General features: G+C 41.9%; 1 protein-coding gene across 3 annotated transcripts in view; it reads right to left on the reverse strand.

Annotated features, from left to right (window-relative positions):
* Positions 1-3,650: 3,650 nt before the first annotated feature.
* Positions 3,651-24,471, reverse strand: part of LOC142138635 (uncharacterized) — a 32,467-nt gene continuing 11,646 nt past the window's right edge. For all 3 annotated transcript variants that reach the window (XM_075195456.1, XM_075195457.1, XM_075195458.1), the window contains 7 exons: positions 23,606-23,830; positions 22,378-22,463; positions 20,383-20,519; positions 9,850-9,939; positions 5,175-5,383; positions 4,790-4,996; positions 3,651-4,337 (listed from right to left, as the gene is read on the reverse strand). In XM_075195456.1, the coding sequence (XP_075051557.1) occupies positions 4,050-4,337; positions 4,790-4,996; positions 5,175-5,383; positions 9,850-9,939; positions 20,383-20,519; positions 22,378-22,463; positions 23,606-23,830 (1,242 nt within the window). In that variant the 3' untranslated portion in view covers positions 3,651-4,049. The remainder of the gene's footprint in view (positions 4,338-4,789; positions 4,997-5,174; positions 5,384-9,849; positions 9,940-20,382; positions 20,520-22,377; positions 22,464-23,605; positions 23,831-24,471) is intronic.

A 24,471-nucleotide genomic window follows, 5' to 3' on the forward strand; every position in this document is an offset into this window, starting at 1 on the left:
GTTATGAAATGCTTGTAATTTTACTTCAGTATATCATAGCAACCTCTGACAAAAAAGTCTAAAAACGATGAAGCAGTAAACTTTGTGAAAACCAATACTTGAGTCATTCTCAAAACTTTTGGCCATGACTGTATATAGATGAGATCTCTGCCAATCACCTTCGGCTCTGACTGTCTCTCTCTGTAGCAGGGGAGATCTGACACATCGGCTCTCTATTTATAAGCAAACTTTGCTTCATGGTCTGACAAACCTCCTATTGTATGTTCAATTCTTATGAAAGTTCAGATACATCAAAGACCATGAACATCAGTGTCCACCTAGATCTGAAAGTAACTGCTATTAGGCCCAGTTTACAATAATGGCCTCACTTAGAGTTAGGATCAAATCCGTGTTGCTAGGGGTTCATATTCATTTTTTAATTGCATGCAGGGAAAATACAGCATGTTCTTAAACTGGGCAGTTTTAATTTTACCCTGCGATTATAAATTCAGCTAAGATGTGCCTCACTCCTTCCAATTAATCTGTCTGCACATTTTAAATCTGCCCCCCCCTGTGGTGCAATGTGATTTTCCACAGTGCAAAATTGCAAATTCTAGCTGGATTTACTTCAAACTCTAAATGATGCCTTAAATCTGTATTTGAAATAAAAGCAACCTATTGAAGTCTCCTGTAAAAGTCTTCAAGCTCCATAGGTTAAAAAATTAAAATCATACGGACTGGCTTTCTGGAGGGGAGGTCCATAGGGCAATTGCAGGGGCAGAAGTAGAAGCTGGATCTAGGAGGGTAGTCTGTTTCCCCAAGGAGACTGGGATGACTCCCCCCAATTTGTCTCCCGGTTTTTACGGGAAGATAGCAAGTATTACTAAAATAAACAAAAATATAAAAATAAAAGTAAACCAACATTGTGCACCCAGCAGTAAGTCATGGTGGCATTATGAAGGTAGTGGTATAAAGAGTAACTGTATTATTTATATTAATAGTAAAAAACAATGTAATGGAGGGAGTTTGTGTGTGTATTTGGGGAGGCAAATGACAGATTACATGGGAGGGAGAGGAAGCCCAGAACCATGCCTTCGGCCTTTGTGTGGACATATTTGTGAACCATATTTTGTGAAGGACATACCGCATTGCCATGTCCCCCTCCCAAGTTTTGCTATGGGTTCAGGCAATGTATTGTTCCGCCCCTGCCATCACCATGTTGTCTGCTTTGTTTGTATATAACTCACTCCTCATAAGTATCATTTTATTCAGAATGTGTGATGTGGAAAATATGAGCAGTTTATCTAGATAAGTTAGACAACATTAAGAGACCACTGATAACAGACAATGAGTACACACTGACTATTTAAAGCTGTACACAAGAAACAGGTTGCTGGCATACTTGTTTTGTTAAATGAACAATATGTCAAACTACAATCTACAAAGCACAAGTCTGAATAATAAGAGCCTGGAGGTTTTAGAAGCTCTGTGTACGTGTAGAGACAAATGGAATTTATTAATAAATCTAATGCAAGACCTCTGAGCTACATTTTTCTATAGAGTAAGGAAACAAGAAGAAATGAAAGAGGAACTCTTTAGTACATAGAATGTGCAAATGCTTCCATTACATTATGTCAGCTGACATGGAAACATATACTTTTCTTCATATCTGTCCTATTCATTGTTCAACTGGTAAAACTTGCCTCATAGTATGTCTAGCATTGCTTAATAAAAATATATACACACACATACATTACTATATCAATCATTTGAAAAGTCTGTTATTTCTAATATGCTAAGGTACCAATAATACCGCTTTCATACTGCCGCCCCAGCAATATTCCGGGTTTTTCAAGCCGGGTTTTTGCCGGGGCTCGGAGCGTCCCAGCTCAGAAACACCATTCATAGTGCACCTCGGACCCGGGAATTTCCCGGGTTGACCCCATTCATACTGCACAAGTCTGTGCCCTGGCAATTTGTGGGAGTCATCACCAGAGCAGTTTTCATTCGCTGAAAAATGGTGATGTCATCCACCATTTCTCCTCAACTCCTTCTCGAATCTTCCACGGGCTCCCACCGATGGCATCATCCTCCAGAGACAGGCAGACAGCCAATCAGCTTGTTTTCTGTGCAACCCGGGTTGAAAAACCCGGGTTGCACCATTCATAGTGCAGGCAACCTGGGTCCGACCCGGGAATTACCCCTCGATAAATCCCGGGTTGAAGACCCGGGTTTTTAGACTTGTACCATTCATACTGCACCAAGACCCGGGTCGTTTGATCTCGCCCCGGCAAAAACCCGGGATTTTGGTGCAGTATGAATGGGGTATAAATAAGGAAATAAAGAATTGCACTAAAACCTGCAATGTGTCACAATGCAACATACTTTCAGCCTGTGATTTTGCATGTTGTAGACAGCACGGTGGCTTAGTGGTTAGCACTTCTGCACCACAGTGCAGAGGTCATGAGTTTGATTCCTGACCAGGGCCTTATCTGTGTGGAGTTTGTATGCTCTCCAAGTGTTTGTGTGAGTTTCCTATGGGTGCTCCAGTTTCCTCCCACACTCCAAAAACATACTAGTAGGTTAATTGGCCGCTATTAAATTGACCTTAGTCTCTCTCTAAGTATCGTAGGAGCAGGGACTGATGTAAGGCAGTTCTCTGTACAGCGCTGCAAAATTAGTGGCGCTATATAAATAGCAGATGATGTTGTGCCGTCACAGCTATTAAATTTAATTAACCATTTCTTGCATTACTATGTTTACATACCGCGGCAACAAAAAGTATTCACATTTTATATTATTCTATCATGGAATCAAAATGCACTTTATTTCGAAATTTTCATCACTGATCAACACAAAATTCTCTATAATGTCAACTAAAACAACTCTCAAAGAATAACAATAAAAAAATAAAAATAAAGACAATACTTAGATGTGGGACTCCCACAAGCTTTTGGACAAACTCTTTTCTTCAACAATAATTTTCTTTTTGATACCCTCTCATGAACAGCATATCTGTGAAGTGTCTGAGCTATTATTGTTCCATGGTCAATTTCTGCCATTTCTGTCATAGAAGACTAACTCTCATAATTGTCACAGGTCTTTTTGCATGGATGGTTAGTACAAATTCAGAGTCTTTCCATTTCTTTATGATGGACTTGACAGTCCTCTAGATGATTTAAATCCACTGACGTCTTTTTTAATCCTTCCCATGATTTGCGCTTTTCAAATTTGCTTTAAATATTATTTAATCTTCACGATGAAGGTTTTGTTTGGACATGCAGTAACCAAATGTGGGACCTCCCACATTCAAATACAGGACTGTAACTAGGGCTGTGCAATAGGGGCGACCGCCCAGGATGCAACGCTGAAGGAGGTGCAGTTTATGAATATTTTAGGTTCATTTGGTTAAAAGTGAGGGCTAGAGGAGGGGGGGCATTTTTGTTTTTCGCCCCAGGCTCTAAAATTTTAAGTTACGGCTCTGTCCAGATGTATTTATTTTGAAAGCTAATGAAACAGTTTTATTGGACACAGCTGACCTCCAATCAATTATGTGACCTCTTTGACAACTGATTGCTCCAGGGTTTATTTAGGTATCTCCTAGTGGAAGAGGTCAGTATTCATTTCATCAAGAACTGTTTTTTATTTGTAATAGTTTAAGAAAAAAAATGTAGAGTTATTACTTTATTTGAGATTAGATATGGAAAATACTAGATAGGGTGTTTACTCTTTATAGCATTGTATTGTATGTGTTTCTTGAAATTGCATGATACTTTCTTCCACAAGGATCAACCCTTTAGAACATGTTGGCACTTTATGAATGAAGTCTAATAAGAGAATACATAATAATGTTTAACCACCTTTTATCATATAATAAAGAAGGGAAGGAAGAGTAAAGGCTACAAACGTTTTGTTTGGCACAAGTAGTAAGCACAGCATTGTCCACACAGGTGGCTTATTGATTAACTCGCGTTGTTGGTGAATAACAATAGTCAGCGTGGTACAAGCCGGTAATTTTTTTAAGACATCTCCACCTGGTGGAGAAAGAAGACAGTGCAGGAGTTGTTCCTTCAGCATGTACTGAGAGGACGGGACGCTCCTTGTACTGTGAAGATAGCCTTTAAAACATTGGATGACACACTTGTAACTTGAAAAGGCTGCTGACCCCCAACATAAAGGCAAAATTCCCCTGCTTCAAGAATCCAGAGATTAGTCCAAACTGCCCGCTGTCTAGGCAACACTGACAGAGAGACCTTCACAGAGCCACCAACTGGGACTGTTACGCGTTGAGTTCCTACTAACTGCCAGCTGGGGACTGGCACAGAGGCACCAGACCAGCTCATATACACCTGTGCCACCTGTGGAAAGGACACAGAGGTTACTACAAATCTTTGATGGTGAACAGACAGCTTGAACAAGTTATGTGTAAGATAGGAATTATGTTTATTAGGACAGCATATTATAACTGTATGTCTGTTTTTAGCATGTTCTCATGATACATATACATAGAAATAGATTTTAAAGAAACAACATATCCTATATTATTAAGGTTATTATTTATGATTGGGTGCCACCACATCACTGGCTCAGCCCACCAATAATGCCATAACCCCAAGAGGTCAGTGCCACCCAACAGCTGGGTGGCAGACAGTCAAGCAACCTGGTTTCCTTAAGCAAGGAAATGTACTGAAATATAAATATATTATTTCAGATGTATTCTAATTAACAAGCTAATTCAGCTAATATCTCCATCACTTCTTCCAAAATGTATAGTTTGAAGTGAGTGCAGTGTGGGTTGTTTTATTCTCACCTCATCCCCCGTTCTGGAGCCGGAATTTTTCACCAGCACAGACAAGTGAAGGGTCTCACACAGATGCAAGGTACTTGGTGTCACTGTCAGATCAGTGTACTGAAATGTAGTGTAGGAAAGTCCATACCCAAAGGGGTATAGAGGTGTCTGACTCCCGTAATAACGATAGGTCCGCCCCTCCATAGTGTAGTTGTCCATAGCAGGCACCTTAGGTAGAGGACCACAATTTAGACATCTACCTATTTCTTTTATTTGGTTCACAATACTAGTAACAGGTAAACCTCAGCATTACAATGTTCAGAAAAAATAAGTATTTTTTACACAAATAGTCTTTATTTTGAGATTTCACAGTACAACATGGCGCCCTAATGGCTAGAAGACTCACCTGCTCCATCCCAGCTGGCCATGTGGATGGTAGCCTGCCTGCAGGATTTGCTCCATCTGCTCCTATTAAGATCTTAGCAATAGCAGTGCCTGCAGCTTCTGCAGGGAAAAAGCACTCCAAGATGGCATGCACACCCTTACTGTTCTGGGCCCAGGAAACATCCAGAGGTCCGGCATTAAACAGCATTAGGATAACAGGACGCCCTTCAGCTAAGAGATTGTAATAGAAATAAATACACACACAGCTATATATACCCAGCGAAACAGGCACTATAAGTCACACACATTGCATCAGTGTCAGCCATAAATGGTAAAAATGTAATTACCTATTCATATTTATTGTTTACCTTGACATTGACATGTCACGACAAATTAATCCTCTATTTTGAAAACAAGGATGGACCCCTGCCATTGTAGATCTGAGGGGGGTGAAACGTAAAAAGGCTTCACTAGACATACTCTCTGTGCAAATGTATCTAAAGGCTGCATCCGGCTTCAGAGCTTATTCAGGTAGTCAGAAGCAAGATATGATTGTCTCCATTAGTGCTTCACTATCCAGACATCATTGAGTTTAAACTCCTAACATTAATAGCTTATAGTGTTATATATACGTGATGAGTCCACTGAATAAAAGAAAAAATTGCTTTATTTGTTCCCAGATTTATATGTGTTGCTCATAAACACAACGCATCATGAAAATTGTGTTTTGTGACTGTTTCTCAAGCCAGTTGACTGAATAATAACAACAAGTCAAAAACAAACTATGGAATTTCTCAAAATTTAGATTGATTAAAATGTTTTTTTTTTTTATAAATCAAGTTAAATTTGAACAAAGTGAGCAGAATTGACCTTGGGCAACACAGTTCACACAACATAAAGTCACATCAAACATGGTCGATCCAGCTTGAACATTTTCTAGCTGAAACTGATACATTTAAATTGCTTTCCAATGTAAACAGTGAACGGCAGAACTGGAACAGTGCACAACAAAATTTGAACTTTGAACACAGTAATAGTCACTGTTCGAATTTTAAAAAATGTTAAAATACTTTTTATTATTTAAAAATATTATTTAAATAGTATTTTAAAATAAATAAATATATGTAAAAACCATTAATTTTAATGCGAAGCATGAATACAAGCATGAATTGTGAATAAAGAACCACAAAATTAAATTGGCATATACTGAATATTGTATCGCAAACATGTTCATGACCATTGAACTGATGAAATTCTATCAAATTTGGAACCTGTCAATATTTTCAAGCATCTTTAGACATGGTTGTGTTATAGCATGCAATAGGAAAATAGGAGGAGATCCAAGACAGTGCATTAGCAGAGAGTGATCGAACATGTCAAAAGCTACAAATAGATCTAGTAGAATAAGTATCAATTAATGCGCTTTGGATTTAGCAGAGAATATATCACTGGCTACTTCAGGAGGGGCTGTTTCTGTGATGAAAGCGAAAAACATATTATAGAGGGTCTAATAGGGAATTTGAGAAAAGATAGTTTGACGACTTTAAATGCATATGCCGTTTGGAAGAAAAGGGATGACGTGACAATGGGGTGATGATTGTAGAAATATAAGGACCATAGCCTGGGGTGATGAATGGCGAACAGAAAGGAACAGAAGATAGGCTTGCTGACATGAATAAGGAAGGATGAGTATGACATGTAATGGTTTAGGGCTCAATAATAGCCCTGGACAGCTCACAATCATTGAGGAATCCATGAACTCTGCATTGTACAAGCAAGAGAATGTCATGTTACCCGTCCATAGGCTGAAGCAAAAACGGGTTGTACCAACTTTCTGTCCAAGAGTCTTTAGGTACAGTAGTCAGTACCAAGTGGAAACGGGGATACTGAGTGGGTTTGACTGTTATTATGTGCACCAGTATCCCTATTTTGCCACCCTAAGATTTAATTGAATATGTTGTTAGCCATTATGAAAGTATGTTAGGCAATTAAATGTGTATTGTAGTTTGTTGCATTTACCTATTTTGTATATTAAAATGACTCCTTTCCGAAAATTCCCCATACCTACATTCACATGCTGTTTCCTCACGTCTCCGTCATTGAAACAGATAATATGGCTGGATCTACCCTCCCAAACACCAAAATGAGAAGAAATAATTTGCTGTATAAAAGTATTTCTAATATTGGTGCAGTGTGGTTGCTATACATTATTGTAAATGCATAAAGTGTGTGCAGATACTGATTTCTGAGATAGGATGCCTACAGCATGTTTGTGTAAAGAGCATGTTAATTAGCATCTGGTCTAAGTGCAGATAGATGACTGTTGCTACCTTGGCCACCTCATTCTTTTGATTGAGTAGCCAGTGGGGGTTCTTGTCGAAAAAGACTAGCAGTGGAAATTGTCCCAATGGTGAACAATGCATTTATTTGAGAGTCACAGATTACTGTAAACCATGCTTAAATCCCAATTTTAGATAATTTACTGTTCCCTGTCGCCATAGCTACCCCAACCATTAATATGTAATTTCACTGTGATTGAAAACTCTCCTGTTTGCAAGAGAAGATGTCTGTTCTCGTGATTACCCATGGAAAAATGAACTGCCTGAGTCCTTGTCCAATGGCCCAGTCATATCTAGTTCTGATTGCCGTGTGCCAACCAGTCTCCCCCTCTCAATAGAATTATCTACTTGGATTGGTTCAGTATTTCAAGTACTTATTTGAATTTATGGCAGGGGTGGATAATCGCTTTGGCTCTGTATAAGGCTAGGTACACACTTAAGTTTCTCAGCCAATCATCGGGCCAATAAGCCAATATGCGACTGTTTGGTCAGATATTGTGTTACTTACACAATGAACGACAGTCGTCCCAAAGTGCTGATTGTCGTTTCATTTGGTTAGTCATACTGTTTAATAATCTTGTTCCAAACACCTGCAGTGTGTATGCACTCACAATCACAATCTTTATAGAGTTTAGAGTCATGGGGCTAGATTTACTAAGCTGCGGGTTTGAAAAAGTGGGGATGCTGCCTATAGCAACCAATCAGATTCTAGCTGTCATTTTGTAGAAGGTACTAAATAAATGAAAGCTAGAATCTGATTGGTTGCTATAGGCAACATCCCCACTTTTTCAAACCCGCAGCTTAGTAAATCTAGCCCATGGTCTTTTCAGCCAATGCCAGCAATGAACATGTCCTGGTGACTAAATGTAGAGAGTGCTGTAGATGGAATAATTTGTTCATTAGCTCTGAGACTGAATATTTAATTTCAGAGTCACAGAAGCTAACGAAATTTGTTATGGCATGTGGACAGCTATAACAAGGCAGTTAATCAGTGTAACAGGAATGAATTAATGAATGCATATTGTGCGGTCATTCCCTAAACGACTATAGGACCAGATAAAGACCACAGATCTGAAGGTAAATCATGTGTGGTGTGTATGCATGAATCGCCCGACCGTTCAGACCTTCAGTCGTAGGTACAACCGTTGTAGATAACAGATTGGTCGGAAAACTCCCCAGTGTGTACCTAGCCTAAAGAGCATATGTGGTTGTATTCTGTGTGTGGTTTAGTTTACTCCTGGGTGTATCTTCACTGCCACATAGTGATGTACAACAGTCCTTTTAGGCCTATATCTGAGCAATAAACACTATTCTTTCTATATTTGCAACAACAGTAGATTTTTAGGGGAGGTGAGAAGTGAACGTTTCCCCTTCTTTTAATCTTCTTTTAATCTTTACTGCATTTACTGACTTGCTGAGTTGTGCCAAAGAACAGTGTATGAAACCATGGAACCAGGATAGGGAGGGGGAAGGTTTACGTTTCTGTGTAAGTGCTATGTAAACATACATACGTTTTTTTGGTAAGAGAAGGGTTATGGCTGTTGCTATTCTAGTCATAGCCGACTAAATATGGGAGGGGATAATGACATTTCCTTTTATGACAGTCCCTTGACATTTCAGTCTAACTGTCTAGTTTCAAAGATCTAAGTAAATAGCAGAAAAACTTGGAATATGCCAGCTGCAACAATCCCATTTGACAGAAAGTGAGACAGAAAGATCCTAACAAAAGAAGCCTCACATTTCTCAATGACCGTATAAAATAGTTTTTTATGTTTTGTTCTACTGTAACATATGTGAGTAGAAGTATTTGGGAGCCAGTTATGTGAAATCTAGGAGCCAACGGGATATATAAAGAAGCAGGGAAGAGGTGTATCCATGGACAGCAATAGAACTACTCCCAAAAGTTAGACACCAAGGGCCTGGTTCATTAAGGAAAGTTAAGCAAGAAATTGAGTAAGTTTTCTTACTTAAGTTTTCTGGACAAAACCATGTTGCAATGCAACGGGTGCAAATTAGTTTTTTATTTTGCACATAAGTTAAATACTGGCTATTTTTTCATGTAGCACACAAATACTTGATAGCTTATTTGTACACTGAAATTTAAAGTAGGAAAAAAAACCCAGTATTTAACTTATGTGCAAAATAATAAACTAATTTGCACACCTTGTATTGTAACATGGTTTTGTCCAGGACAAAACTTAAGTAAAAAAAATGAGTACTTTCCATAATGAATCAGGCCCCAAGAGTCATTTATAGGTACACTGTCTTCCTGGCTTCTGGGATTTGTCCAGCCATCATAAAACAAGTCTAAGTTGTGCACTGGTAATATGCCAGATACAGGAGTGTACAGTGTTTTACCTGAGTCAACAGCATCTTTAAGCAGAGTAGTCTGGTGTCCGGGAAGAGATAGGTTTAGTCGGTCCTTACCTTCCGTCTCTACAGTCACACCTTGGAAGCAAAGCACATACAAAGAGCAAAATTACTTAAGACATATGTATTGCCTTTGTGTCTTAAATGGTTACAGATTATAAATGTAAATAGTAGCACAGAAACATGAAATAATTGATTTGTCCTTCCCACATTAACCACCATAGAACAGTATTTCTTTAATATCTTTTTATTGAACTATGACACCTGCGTCAGTGTGCAACGATGCATGTGCCAATGACAGTGGAAAACTACATCTCCCAGGGAGCACTGCAGCAGAGAGGAGAATGGAGAAGTTTTGCCCTGCAGAGACTTGCATGGAAAAACTGGGAAAAAGAAGTGCCAAAATGGAGAGTCAGAGCTAGATCGGAGGGTAAAGAGAGGCGGAGCCAGCTCTGAAAGCGAGAAAAGAGGATGTGAGAGGAGCTGTGATACAGAGAGATAGAGATTGCAGTAGAAAGGTAGTGAACAGAGCTGAGAAGGAAAGAGCAGAGACAGAGAGAGGATAAGGAAAGTGTTGCAGTTTCACTCTTCGCCTCCAGAAGATCCTGGGGCAGGGGCAAACGCAGAATTTGTAGAAGGGGGTTTCCACACCACGCCACCAGTGGGCATGGCTATAATTTTAGACAGTGCTTGGCTGCTCTCCAACCCTTTCTACCCCCATAATATACATGGGCAATGCTGCGTGCACTACTGTTAGGTGCACGCAGCTCTCCCTTTTCAAGCAGAGCCGTGTGAAGCTGGGGCAGGGTCCAGCCACCTTAACTATACAGTGCACCAGGCTTGGAGGGGGGAGGGGTTTCCAGGCACTAGGAAACCCCCCCTCTGTTTGCCTATGCTGGGGGGAGGTGAATTGTGAGGACGGGATCGCAAAGCTGGTCCAATCGCATCATGAAGGCACTCAACCTGCCCACTTGACTTGGAAGTGAAAGTGAGAGAACAGCCTGCTCTCCCGGGAGTCTGGTAAACCTACCAGGAATTTAGGAGTCTCCAGGAAAATCCAAAAGAGTGGGCAAGTATGGCTTACCATTTGGGACAGAGTGGAACCCCACTACAGCAAATTCAGCAGGAGCTCATCAGAAGAAATGGTGGAGAGACTTCAGTATCACTGGTTATTTCACTACTTTCATGACTTATGAACGGAGGTGTAAAGTTGGTGCCCGCGGAGATGCCTGGCCTCGCTGTGCCCCTGGAGGGGCTGAATAGTCCCCAGATTGCTGAGCCCTACAAGTGGGTGAAGAGGAAATAAGAAAGAACTTACTTACCTGTCCGGCGATCCAGCGGCGGTAAGTATTCACTCTTTCTTGCAGGTTCTGACAGCGGAGGAAGGATGAGCCAATCAGGGCTCATCTTTCCCCGCTGGCCAATCAGCGGCCGGATACGCGAGCCAATCGCGGCTCGCGCTCGGCCATTTAAAAGATTGGCGCCGACGCGAGCCAATTGGCGCTCGCGCCGGCTGATGATGTCGCACCGGCGACTAAATAATTTTGGCAGAAGTCCGTCGGCGGAGAAGAAGATCAGACGTCTGGAGCGGCGGCGGAGAAAGAAGACTGCAAGCAAGCCGCCGGAGCGGAGATCGTCGGCGGGGAGCCCTTGTCAGGGCTAAGAGCGCCCCCGCCAAGCAGCCCTCAACAGCGCCGAACAGGAGAAGAGGCACCGCCGGCTGGAGGGTCTGGAAGAGAAGGCAGAAGACGGTGTGGCAAGCTGAGATTCCTGCGCGGAGCAGATAAGTAGCCTCAGCAATAGGTCGGCACTAGGCCCATGCAGCATGTAATCAGCATGCGATACATGTATTTTACACAGCTGTTTGACATTTTTTATTAAAAACCTATTAGGTACTTCTGCGCAACTCTCCTTTTTCCCTTATGTAATAGGGGCACAAGGTCCCGATGAAGTAGTGGGTCAGTAGGCCATAAGTATTAAAGGGCACAAGGCCCTGTTAGTTAGCTAGGCAGGGGAGGCTCAGAGCTTCCAGGTACAATGGCACAAGGCAAGTAGTTAGAGAGGGAGGCCTGAGTAGGCAGGGGCTAGTGCCCCTAGGTAGCAGGGCACAAGGCCCTAGGTAGTGGGCTCAGAGCCCTGAGTTAGAGAGGGGGGTGAGGCCCATACCGAGAGCACAAGGCTCTGTATGTAGCTGGGCAGAGGCCCATGGTGTGTAGGGCATAAGGCCCTGGTGGTGTGACAGAGGCGTGAGAGCCTTGTGAGTGTAGGCGCAGTCCTGTGTGAGGTGAGCACACGGAGTTAGAAGGTACAGTGGAGCGGAGGCTCCTGTGGGTGCTATAGCAACCGGCTGGTTGGCTAGCAGCTGTGTGCTCTGGTGAGTAGCGTGCAAAGTACTGTATACTGTATTTATTCTGTCTGTGCGGCGAGTATTGTCTGTATTAATGTATCTTTGGGTGTGCTACATAATTGTATCCAGGGGCAAGACGTCAGGCCCCCATTAAAGGTAGGCTCTTGTTTCCTGTGTTTTCCTGTGCTAACCCGTGCTGTGGGGGACAAGTGTAGTTACCAGCTTACACATAGTCAGGGAAGAACATACGTAGTTTTCCCGTCCCTGGGGTCACGCTGGTTCCCAGAGGGGGTGACTGAGTGAGTCGGTGGCAGTGCAGCACACCTTGAGGCAGTTCCAGGGGCGGCCCGTGGTTCTGGTTGAGGGTCCCCAAGCCCGAGTTCCGTGCAGGTCATCCTGTGGTTCCGGGTGTAAGGATACGTGTTCGATACCCGAGTACAGGCAGTCGGGCGGTTCAGTTTTGATCGGCTGTTCCGTGCGGCAGTCGGCCCGCGGGTTAGTGTGCTGTTCCAGCGAGCCTCAGTCGGGCCTGGTGCAGCCGGCCCTTAGGGTCCGTGGGTGACCCCATAGTAAGGAGACAGTCTCCTTGGTATGACCTGGGTGAGGGGGTTAGAAACCGCCCTCCGGTATAGTCCGTGAACACCGGCTGGTGTTCCCCGTAGTGGTTAGTGAGTAGTTCCGTTAGTGCACCACACCTGGTTAGTCATAGTTGTTTGACTTAGTTGCGTTGCCGATCATTAGAGCGTTGTTAGGGTCGGGTCGCTGTTGTAGTCAGTTTAGCGTTTGTGGTTGCCCATCTTAGTCTCACTGAGAGTGCAGAGGGAGGCTGTGTGTTCCTTGTCATCAGCAGGTGTCGGGGAGGTGCAGGAGAACCGGATCGGAAGTAGGAGTGTCCCGGTGAGTATCAAGCTGGATTCCCCCTTTCGGTTAGGCCCTCACCGGGAGGTGTGCGAGGCACTTGAGGCGGGACTAGTCCTGGTCTCAAGTGCATGTAGTCCCCCGTGCCTTGGCGAGAGCAAAGTGAGGAGGTGGCAAGGGGGCTTGGACTGAGAGTGTCCTTGTTCATTTCCGTATTCTCGGACAGCCCTTACCTGGTAGGCACGGTCGTAATCTCTGTCTCTTTCTTAGAGGGACGTGGTTGGAGGTGACAAGGGTTGCGGCTGCTGATCTGCTGGGATCGAATCGCAGCTGGGATATCGGAAGCGGACTGGAGGTGACCATCGTTTACAAGGTAAGTTCTTTTGTGTTGCGTCTGTCCTCTTCCCCGCAGGCGCTACAGAGGTATTGCCAGTAAAGTGAACATTATAGGAATAAAGATATTAGCTCAGAAGGACCTGTGTTGCTATGTGGCAATATAATTGTTATGGACTGAGATACCGCCAATAGGGTGAAGAGTGAGGGATAGAAGGGAATATCTCTGAAGACAATTGCATTTGCTGTTTTGAATTTGGATTGCTAGTACAACTTACTTGTGGCACTACAGGTGCAAAAACAACCTAACAGTGGAGATAATGCAGGCAGCCATCTTGGTAGTTTGTGAACATTTAAATCAATTTATGCATTGAAGGAAGTTGATATTTCAGCCTCTTTGTCATCTATTTGGTGAGGACAAAATACAAAAGCCACTGAGCTCCAATCCAAGAAAGTTACTTGTGTTATGTTGCATGAAGTTTGTGTCTGTTGTTAGCTGTAAGTAAGCTGCATATATCCAACACTGTTTAATGTGATAAGTTAGAGACACAGTAGGTTTTGCTCAAGGTTTTGACTGTTTATTTGCATTCAATTACAATATTGTAATGTGTTAGTCTACATTCTGGTGCATTGTTCAGTTAAAATGATCAATTTCCTGTTTTTTTGTGCTGATATTTATTGTTATATATTTTTATACTAAATACAAAAAAAGGAGGGACTGCTGCATTTTGCTGTGCTTAAAAATGTGCCGGGATGGCTTGTACACCATTTTGTGACTTGTGCATATGTTAGTGGTAGACAGGAGGTTACTCAATAACCCATGTGTCAGGACTCTGTCAGCTAAAAAAAGTCTCTTATATGTTTACATACATCACTCCCAGGGTGTGGGAAAGGGGGTGTTACAGTGTTACATAACTTTCTCTTTATAATAAATCTTTCAAGGGAAGGCAATATGCAGATCAGTTGAACATGTATAGGGACAAAGATAAACAATATATGTATGCAATATACAGCAGTAGGTTGTTACCAGATAACAAGAGAGAGAGAGAGACACACACACAAAGGGCACCTAATATTAAAGTTTTTGTGCCTTATTGACATATATATCTGTTATGCTTTTAATTGACACCTTGCAGTTCTTGGCCGATTTCCCTAAACCACCACAGTGTTAGGCTCCATTTGTCCTTCTTATCGTTTATTTCTTCCGATTACCATTTACTCGAATTTACCACCCGATATATTGAAGGCAGCCTCCTTAAAAGAAGGAAGAGTTATATGGTGTGGATGGACGGTCATATATATTCTGAATATATATATATATATATATATATATATATATATATATATATATATATATATATATATATATATATATATATATGTATGTATGTATGTCGGTCCCCCTTTTGCAGTGATAGCAGCTACCACTCTTCTTGGAAGGCTTTCCATAAGATGTTGGAGTGCTTCTGTGGGCATTTGTGCCCATTCATTCTGTAGAACATTTATGAGGTCAGGCACTTATGTTGGACAAGGCCTGGCTCACTATCTCCGTTCCAGTTCATCCCAAAGGTGTTCTATGGGGTTGAGGTTCAGGGCTGTGTGGGCCAATCAACTTCTTTCACACCGGACTCATCAAACCATGTCTTTCCAGTCCTTGCTTTGTGCACTGGGGTACAGTCATGTTGGAATAGAAAAGGGCCTTCACCAAACTGTTGCCACAAAGCTGAATCATAGCATAGTCCAAAATGACTTGATATGCTGAAGTATTGAGACTGCCCTTCACTGGAGATAAGGAGCCTAGCCCAACCCCTGAAAAACAGCCCCATACCATTATCCCTCCTCCTCCAAATGCAGTCAGGCAGGTAATGTTCTCCTGGCATCTGCCAAACACAAGCTCGCCAATCTGACTGCCAAACAGAGAAGTGTGATTCGTCACTCCACAGAATAAGTTTCCACTGCTTCACAGTCCAGTGTCAGTGTGCTTTACACCACTCCATCCGAAGCTTGGCATTGGTGATGTGAGGCTTGCATTCAGCTGCTCGGCCATGGAAACCCATTCCCTTAAGCTCCTTACTCACAGTTTTTGTGCTTACATTAATGCCAGTAGAAGTTTTCAGCTATGGCATCAGCAGAGCGTTGGCGACTTTTATGGATCATGCGCCTTATTAGTCGTTGACCCCGCTCTGTGATTTTACTTGGTCTTCCGCTTCGTGGCTGTTATTCCTAAATGTTTCCACTTTCTAATAATATCACTTACAGTTGACCGTGGAATATCCAGCAGGGATGAAATTTCACAAATGGAGACTGCATGGCTAGGTGCTTGATTATATACACCTCTGGCAACAGCACCTCAATACAATTAACAGGTGTGGCCAAATACTTTTGTCTATATAGTGTGTGTGTGTGTCTAATATATATATATATAAGCCTAGCGGTGTGTGTTAGTGTGTGTGGAAAAACTATTTTCTCAGAAAGGGCTCATCCAATTGACCTGAAATTTGGTATACTGACATTATTTGACAAAAAAATATAATAGTGAAGTCAGTTAACTTCCATCATCCCCCCTTCCCCCCGTGGGAGGGGTAGTAAAGGCTAAATTTACCAGTTGAGGGCTCAAACTCTTGACCGTGTGGGTATTTATTTACCAGAGCCCGTGTTTGGTCATGGACAATTGTATGTCGCATTTTCACGAGTACGGAGAAGCAGTGATGTGAAAGTGCAGGTTATGAATACTGCCCTTCAAGGAAGACTGATTGAGCACAGCGATAAGGTGTTTAGCAGAAACGTTGTGTATCGAGAGGTTTTAGAACAGTAAGACGATGGAGATTAAGGATGTGGCGATGAAGATGAAGGATGAGGTGATGGAGAAGAATGATGAGGTGGTGACATGTGGACAAAACCACGTTAAAAAAGGGCGCTTACTTTGGGAAGTAACGCTCTTCCCCTGAGGCCTGGCCTAGCCCCAAATGCATGACAAGAACCTTTTTAACACCTTAAGTAGCTTGATTTGACTAGAATGCATGAGTATCATGTACGGGCTAACTTATATATATATATATATATATATATATCAATCAGCCCCAACATTAAAGCCTCCAGTCTAATATTGTGTAGGTCCCACTCGTGCCGCCAAAACAGCACTGTTGAGACAATAGCTCCACAAGACCTGAAGGTGTCCTGTGGTATCTGGCACCATGACTTTACAGCAGATCCTTTAAGTCCTGTAAGATGCGGGGTGGGGCCTCCATGGCTCGGACTTGTTTTTCCAGCACATCCCATAGATACTAGGTTGAATTGAAATCTGGGAATTTTGAAGGCCAAGTCAACACCTTGAACTCTTTGTCAGGTTTCTCAAACCATTCCTGAACAATTTTTGGAGTGTGGTAGGGCACATTATCCTGCTGAAATAGACCACTGCCATCAGGGAATACCGTTGCCATGAAGCAGTTTACTTGGTCAAAGTAACATCCACATGAATGCTAGGATTCAAGGTATCCCAGCAGAACATTGCCCAGAGGATCACATTGCCTCTGCTGGCTTGCCAAACTGATGCACACGCACCCAGCCGTCCACATGAAGAAAACATTATTCATTAGTCCAGGCCACCTTCTTCCATTGTTCAGTGATCCAGTTCTTGTGTCCATGTGCCCATTGTAGGCGCTTTCGGTGGTGAACAAGGGTCAACATGGGCACGCTCATTAGTCTGTGGCTATGCAGTTCCATACGCAGCAAGCTGCGATTCACTGCGTGTTCTGACACCTTTTTTTTTTATGTTTGGAAGGTCAAGACACACACACAAAAAAAAAATCCAACGTACAGTGAGAGTGATAAGATATACATGTGTATAGAGATTGACCAGAATTTTTTTTTAAAAAAAAAGATGTGAAGGAGAGAGCGACCTGCCACGAGAGAAGAGGGCATGATGCAGAGAGAGGGAAAGAGAAAGACTAGAACGGAGCAGGAAAGAAAAGAAGGAAAGAGATTAAGGGAAAGAGGACGGATACATGTAGGTGCAGAGTTAAGTGAAGGGGGAATAAGCCTGAAAAAAACGAGAGCCATGGACTCCATACCTTAGTGAACGATCTTGACGTCCTATTGATAATACTGGTCATGTGTTCCAGGCGCTGGACCTGCCAGACTCTGTTAATAACGGCCTGGAGTGATGGTGGTGACTGCTGCCTCCAGTCTGCTGCAATTTGGCAGGTAGCTGCTGACAAGATATGCCTAGCCAGCTTATTCTGGTGTTGAGTCGCCGTGGGCACTCCCAAGGGCAAGAGAAAAAATTTAGGCTCTAATGGTATTGTTACCTGGAGTATTGATTGGATCAGTTGTTTAATCTCGGCCCAAAAGTTTGTTAAATTGGGACAAGTCCACCATATGTGGATAAAGTTACCCTCATGGGAGCACCCCCGCCAACAGCAATCAGAAGAGTCTGGGAGAATTTTATGAATCCGGGAGGGAACGTAGTACCATCGGTACAATACCTTATAGACGTTCTCCTTTATTTTAATGCAGATTGAACTGGAGGCAGCATTTTCGTATATCTCCGACCATTCTTCGCTCAGAAGGACTTTACCCAAGCCACGTTCCCAAGCCAGTTCATGCGAATCTCTAAGGTCTGAAGAGGGTGGAGCGAGTTCATAGTACAATGTTGAAATAAGGCCTTTCGTAGAGGACTGGCGGAGACAGAGATTTTCGAACGTGGTAAGGGGACGGGAAGAGAGGCGAGTTTTAGCTGTGTGGTGAAAATGACGAAGCTGGAGAAATTGGTAGAAAAATTATCCATTCGCGATTGGATGTCAGTAAACGAGGGGAACACTACCGTGGAGGTGAGATCATTTAAGAAACGGACCCCTTGTGAGGTCCACGAGGAGAATACTTTAGGGGTAAGGCCTGGAGCGAAGTCAGAGGAGTTAAATAGAGAAATTAGGGGAGAAGGATGGGGGGAAAGGCCAAATTTCTCAGAGGAAGAGTCCCAGACCGCCAGGGAATGTGCAATGACCGGATAAAGGGAGACACGTTTTGGTCGACGAGCCCATGGGAGCCATAGGAGAGTGGATAGAGATAGCATACCCAGACTTTCAGCCTCGATCTCAACCAAGCCTCTAGAGGGTGGTAAACCACACCACAGAACACATTGAGCTAGCTGAGCAGAGAGATAGTAGCGTCGGAAATCAGGGATTCCCAATCCCCCTCCCCGCGGGGCTCTTTGTAAAAGCTTAAACCGGACTCGGGGGCGCTTACCAGCCTAGATAAATTTAGATACATGAAAATGGAGAAACTTGAAAACATAGGGGGGGACCTGGATGGGGAGGGTTTGAAAAAGATAAAGGAGTCTAGGGAGTATATTCATCTTGACCGCATTAATACGACCTATCCACGAGATATATAACTGCGACCATGAAACAAGATCCGATTTAATTTGAGCAAGAATGCGAGGAAAGTTGGCCTGAAAAAGCTGGTGAAGATGCTTAGTCAGATATACCCTGAGGTATTTGATTTTTTGAAGACGCCAGCTAAATGGGAAGGAACTTTCTAGAGACTCTGACACCTTTCTATCGTATCTAGCATTAACTTTTTCAGCAATTTGTGCTAGAGTAGCTCTTCTGTGGACCAAGTGGACTAGCCTTTACTCCCATAATCACAATCTTTTTTGGACACAGAGTAGTGTAATAAATTGAAGGTACCACAACCATCAACTTTAACTACTAGCCAGATTCTTCCAGCATTGAGCCCATAGCTGAACTTCAGTTGTGGAACTATTGCCGTTCTATGGAATGCGTTCAGGGGAGGGCTGGCAAATTTTAGCCAGGTGGCCAAGACTTGACTCAGCAGCCTATTTTAATAGTAAAAGAGTCCAGCCTTTCCCTGGATGTGTTTGCTATGAGGCACAGAGTTGAGGGGGCTGGTGATGTCAGTATAGTCGCTTCCACTCTGCTGTTCTGATGCATGCACAGTGAAGCCTCATGTGATCTTTCAGTACGAGAACTGAAAGCCCAAACGTTGCTTTAGTGCACATGTGCCAGAGCCTGTACATGCTTAGGAGTAACTTCAGGTATGGGCCAGCATTACCCCTAGCCACAAAATTTGCTGTGTCACGGTGATGCAGTATTTACCCATATACATGGAATACATATCAGTTTTTTGTGATTTAATGTTTCTTATTCTACTTTTTATATTTATTATTATTTTGCAAGGGCCTATTATTTCATTTATGAATGTTATGTCTTTAAATGTTTTCTTTAAATTTAATATAAATTAAATAAAAAATATTTTAATGCTATCACAATATTTTTTCCATTGTAGTTAATGATTAGTTGAAAAGAGATCAAATGATAAATTATTTTACTTTCTGTTCATCAGTACAACAAATTATTTGTCTGTAGCACCCCCTGCTGGAAAAAGTGTTCCTGTTATTGTATTACATAGGTGATACTTCTACAATGAGCAATATAAGGCCGTGTATATATCAGGACATAGGGCTTCTCTCTATTTAACTGTACTTCTTGTTCTGTCTGGATTGGGCAATCTTTTGTGCATAATTGTATAGGTAAAAAAAACACTTTTTAATTTGAATACTTGTAAGTTTTTTCACTTTATGAAGACAGCAACCTGCTTTTGCACGAAGACCCCGCTGGTAGAATACATTACATGGTTTCAGGTTGTCTTCTTAAAAAATGAATTGCCGTTTTTTCCCACTGAGATCTATCCGCATACAACAAAATGTTAACATCCTCAGCAAGGAGTGAATTCTTGTACATCCCTCTTACAACGGAGTTATTCAGGGTCATTTACCTACTTGCATTCTGAAACAATGTGTAAGCTGTACTATGCAACTAACATTTAAAACGACATTCGACATGTAAAATGTGATAAAATGTGTTAACCATTAACACCCTGCCATATCTAACAGTAGCACCACACATAACCTATTTCATCCCTCAACCTGTGTTCTCCCAAATATATTTCTGAACTGCACTCACCAGTCCCAAGGCATACGATGGTAATGTCGACAGACTGCACCAAGGCTTTAATCTCTTCAGAGGAGTAGATATCACACTGTGCATCACTGCATCCGGCAGCAAAGCTCACCTGCACTGGTAGCTTAGCAATGCCTCCCCTGATAAAGAGAAAAGGTATTTCAGAACAGGTCCTAGCGGTCTCTTGACTTGGAAAAGCCAGTAACAGAGGAACAGGCAGAAATTAAGCTTGCATTAATAAAATTAATTTTGCTGCCCCCTAAAACTGCCAGCCACAGCTAAAATGATTCTGAAAAGGCATCCGACAGTGCATAGAGTTTAACCACTTTCTAGTCTCCATATAGAGATATAAGCTCTATTTATCTGGTCCCTAACAACTGGTAAAAATAGATTTTCTTTAGAAGTCTTAAGATGATGTATTTTCAACATGGTGACTTCTTATATCAGCTATAGTTTAGTCTATTAAAGAAGACTACAGACAAGCTGTCTGAGACTACTGGTTTACCTATGACCTGACTTTCACCCCTACAATCCCACATAAATGCAGGACCTAGGGTAATTTTCCTTGTTAATTGGTCCTCTGGCGTGGTCCACTGGCGTTGCTTTAGTCCACAATACACCAGTTGTTTGTACAGCATATAGATGTCAGATGTGTCAAGCTCTGTCAGGTCCATTATATATATATATATATATATATATATATATATATAAATATATATATATATATATATATATATATATATATATTTTTTTTTTTTTTAAATACATAACTGAGGCAACGGTGGCCACTGCACCTTCTCCCTTCGCACTGAATGTAGAGCGTGACGTTATCACGACTGACATTTGCAGTGAGGAGCCAATAGAAGAAGGGAATAAAAGAAAACAGAAGAGAAGAAAGAAGGCAATAGAAAGATAAGTGAAGGGGAGCAAAAGCAGCATGATGGAGGGCACAGTGTGATACAGGGGCAACAGGTGAAGGGGAGCAAAAGCAGCATGAAGGGTGCAGTGTGGAATGGGAGACAGGTGAAGGGGAGCAAAAGCAGCATGAAGGGTGCAGTGTGAAACAGGGGAGACAGGTGAAGGGGAGCAAAAGTAGCATGGGTGGCACAGTGTCAAGCATCGGGAAGAAATCATTAAACTTTATTTTTGTTTATTCTTAATAAGCCGTACAAAATTGCATATGAGACCTTTTCTTTTTCTTGCACCCCACACAATCTTAGACTTTGATTATTTGACCCAATTAGGGGTTTGAGTTTGACATGCTGATATAGATTATTGTATGTAACCTTGTTAAGCAATTGAGTGCAAATTAAAGTTCTCTACATTTTGTCAACCGGCTAAAATGAGGAGGTTGAAACTGTACATTTTGGATATATGTGAATGTAGATTACTTCTAAGTAGCAGCTATTAAAAATGCCCTATAAGTGCAAATTTGCAGAAAACTTTACCTGTTAATTTGATACATCCAGGGGAGAATCTGTACTTATTTTTATGGGGGCGCCATCATTGGGATTGGTGGGCCTCACTCCCTCCTTCACTGCTAACAGGTGCTGGCTGCCTGCGGCATTACACTATGTACAAGTGCCGACAGAGACAAGTAGGCAGAGGATGCTGTCCAGCCTCTCTAATTGTGTTTAAAACACAATCTGAGCAGCCAGGCAGCATTCTCTGACTACCTCTCGGCCGCCAGGCAATTGTACATAGTGTAATGCTGCAGGCAGCCAGCACCAACAAGGGAGGGTGATCACCCCCCTCTGGATTCGCCACTGGGTACATCTTATACACCTGAAATTATGATGGGTTTGTAGTCAGTCTTAAACAAGCTTGGGCAATCTATGCCTCTTCAACTGTAACTGAACTACAAGGTTCCCATCCTATCAACTTGGATAATACATCATGGGATTTGATGCCCCACCACAGTTGGAGAGCCACAGTGTGTCTATATATGGTCTAAAGACATGTAGTCAGTGGTATAGAGGAGGTCCCTCCACTTTCTACCTGGGAGTGGAAATATATTGAGGATTTGGATGGGGTTCATAGTCTCCAAACAGTCCATCCGGGTCATCTGCAAAAGGACCAATCACCTAAAGGAATAAAATGATGACTGGATCAGGAATTCACTACCAGGCAAGCAGTGCCATTCATAGCAGTGAATGGGCAGGTCAATAGTAAATCTCTTCACATTCTGGTATTGAAGATCAAATGAATCTTTAAAACTAAAAATATTATAGCACAATGCGAGACAATCTATAGCTCAGCGGTTCAAGAAGACACTCAGGACCTGGCTAAATAAGAAAAATAGCATAGGATAACCTACATAGATCAAAAACAGGGAAACTTACTTGAAAATACGAAAAATGTATCTTGAATGAATCAGATACGATTGAGTTCAGATTCTATAGGATCTATTAATGCTGATCTGCTGGCAAGACTTGATCCATATCAGTTCTTCCAGGACTCTATTCAATTCATAACTCCTGTTCACAGCCCCAAGTCAGCAAAAGCAGCATATTTGTAAAATGACTTTGTCATCCTTGCATTAGAGAGAGGTTCATGACAAGTCGCTAACCACATATCAATCATCCACCAGGTATGTGACATCTAGTGGAGATGAATCAAATAAAACAAGTCCTGACTATGTCACTTGAATTTCTATGCGTATGTATGAGTGGTTTAAAAGAAAACATGTCACTTACTGAGATCATCACTAAACTCATCATCGTCATCATGAGCATTTATTTATATAGCGCCAGCAAATTCCGTAGCGCTTAAACTCAGCTTTTAATGGAATTAGATTATGAAGATTAAATAATAACTGACAGGTCAAAGTTTAAGCTGTAGTAGAAGTTAGGCAGAAGCCACAGGAACCCTGGAAGAGTCTACTGACCATTACCAGGATCTGTACGGTTCAAAATTTAAAGGAACACAGTTGTTACTCTATGGGAGGAATTCAAATCCCCCCCGAATTTCTGCGGCATTAAAACTATTACCGTTATTACGGTAGTTTTAACCCGGCTTTGCGCTCGCAAAGAAGCTGGCGTTAAAACTACCGTAATAACGGCAATAATGCACAGGCCGCGTTACTTTTACCCGTAACGTGGCCAATTGAATTTCCCGGTATATGCTATAACAATATGAAAACAAGATGCCTGATGAAATAAACAAGGATTTTTTAGGACTATCTACATTGACCATAATACAGAATTCAAAAAAAAATAAAACACACCCCAACTTTCTTCCCTCTGATGCTGTGTAAATCCATGGGCAAAGTGTCCCCAAGGTTCTTCAGCAGTACAAAGCTCTTCACCGCAGCCTCTACTGCAAGGTCTCTATGTTCTTGGCTCTGAACAGAACTAAGGTCTAGGGTGCTGTAGGGATTCATGTCTGGTGGATCAAACTCTCCCAAACGCATCCGAGTATAGAACAAGGGATATACGCGCTCTTTCACTGTCTAAGACATTACACAAACAGATTAGCAGGCTAGATGCAAACATCACATTCTTACCATATTTTATTATCAAAAAGAGGAGTTTTAAACATAACATTACAGATATTACATCACACAACAGAACTGGTCTATTTATTATAACGCACCGGTACCACTCATTATGCAACGCTGCAAATCACAGCGATACATAGGGCAGTACCACTGCAATTTATTATGCAATAGCCAATCTAGCAATTTTTAGGCTATCAGTTTGTTAAATACACTATAGCTTACTTATCATGGCAACACGTCATGATTTTACAGCAATTGTGCTTTTATTTAGATTTAGAATTAATGATATTGCATAATACCAATTCATAACGGAGGCTTTCGTATTACTGAAGGTCTATAAATTAATAAATGTTTTTTAGAACTCTTAAAATGGATGTATTTTCTGTATTATCTTCCCTGCTGTTCTACTTCCCCTTATTTTTGCTGTGATAGTGGAGACAAGAGCTCTCAAGAGAGTCTTGCATGACATGTTAATCATTGCTTGTTGACCTATTAGAATTTACAAAAGCAAAGCATAAAAGATCAATAAAGGAACAAAATAATCAAGAAAATATTTTTGTATGGTTTATGAATGTATCATTGCTGTCTAATAA

This window comes from Mixophyes fleayi, chromosome 2 (genome assembly GCF_038048845.1).
Source record: "Mixophyes fleayi isolate aMixFle1 chromosome 2, aMixFle1.hap1, whole genome shotgun sequence".
NCBI classification, from domain to species: domain Eukaryota; kingdom Metazoa; phylum Chordata; class Amphibia; order Anura; family Limnodynastidae; genus Mixophyes; species Mixophyes fleayi.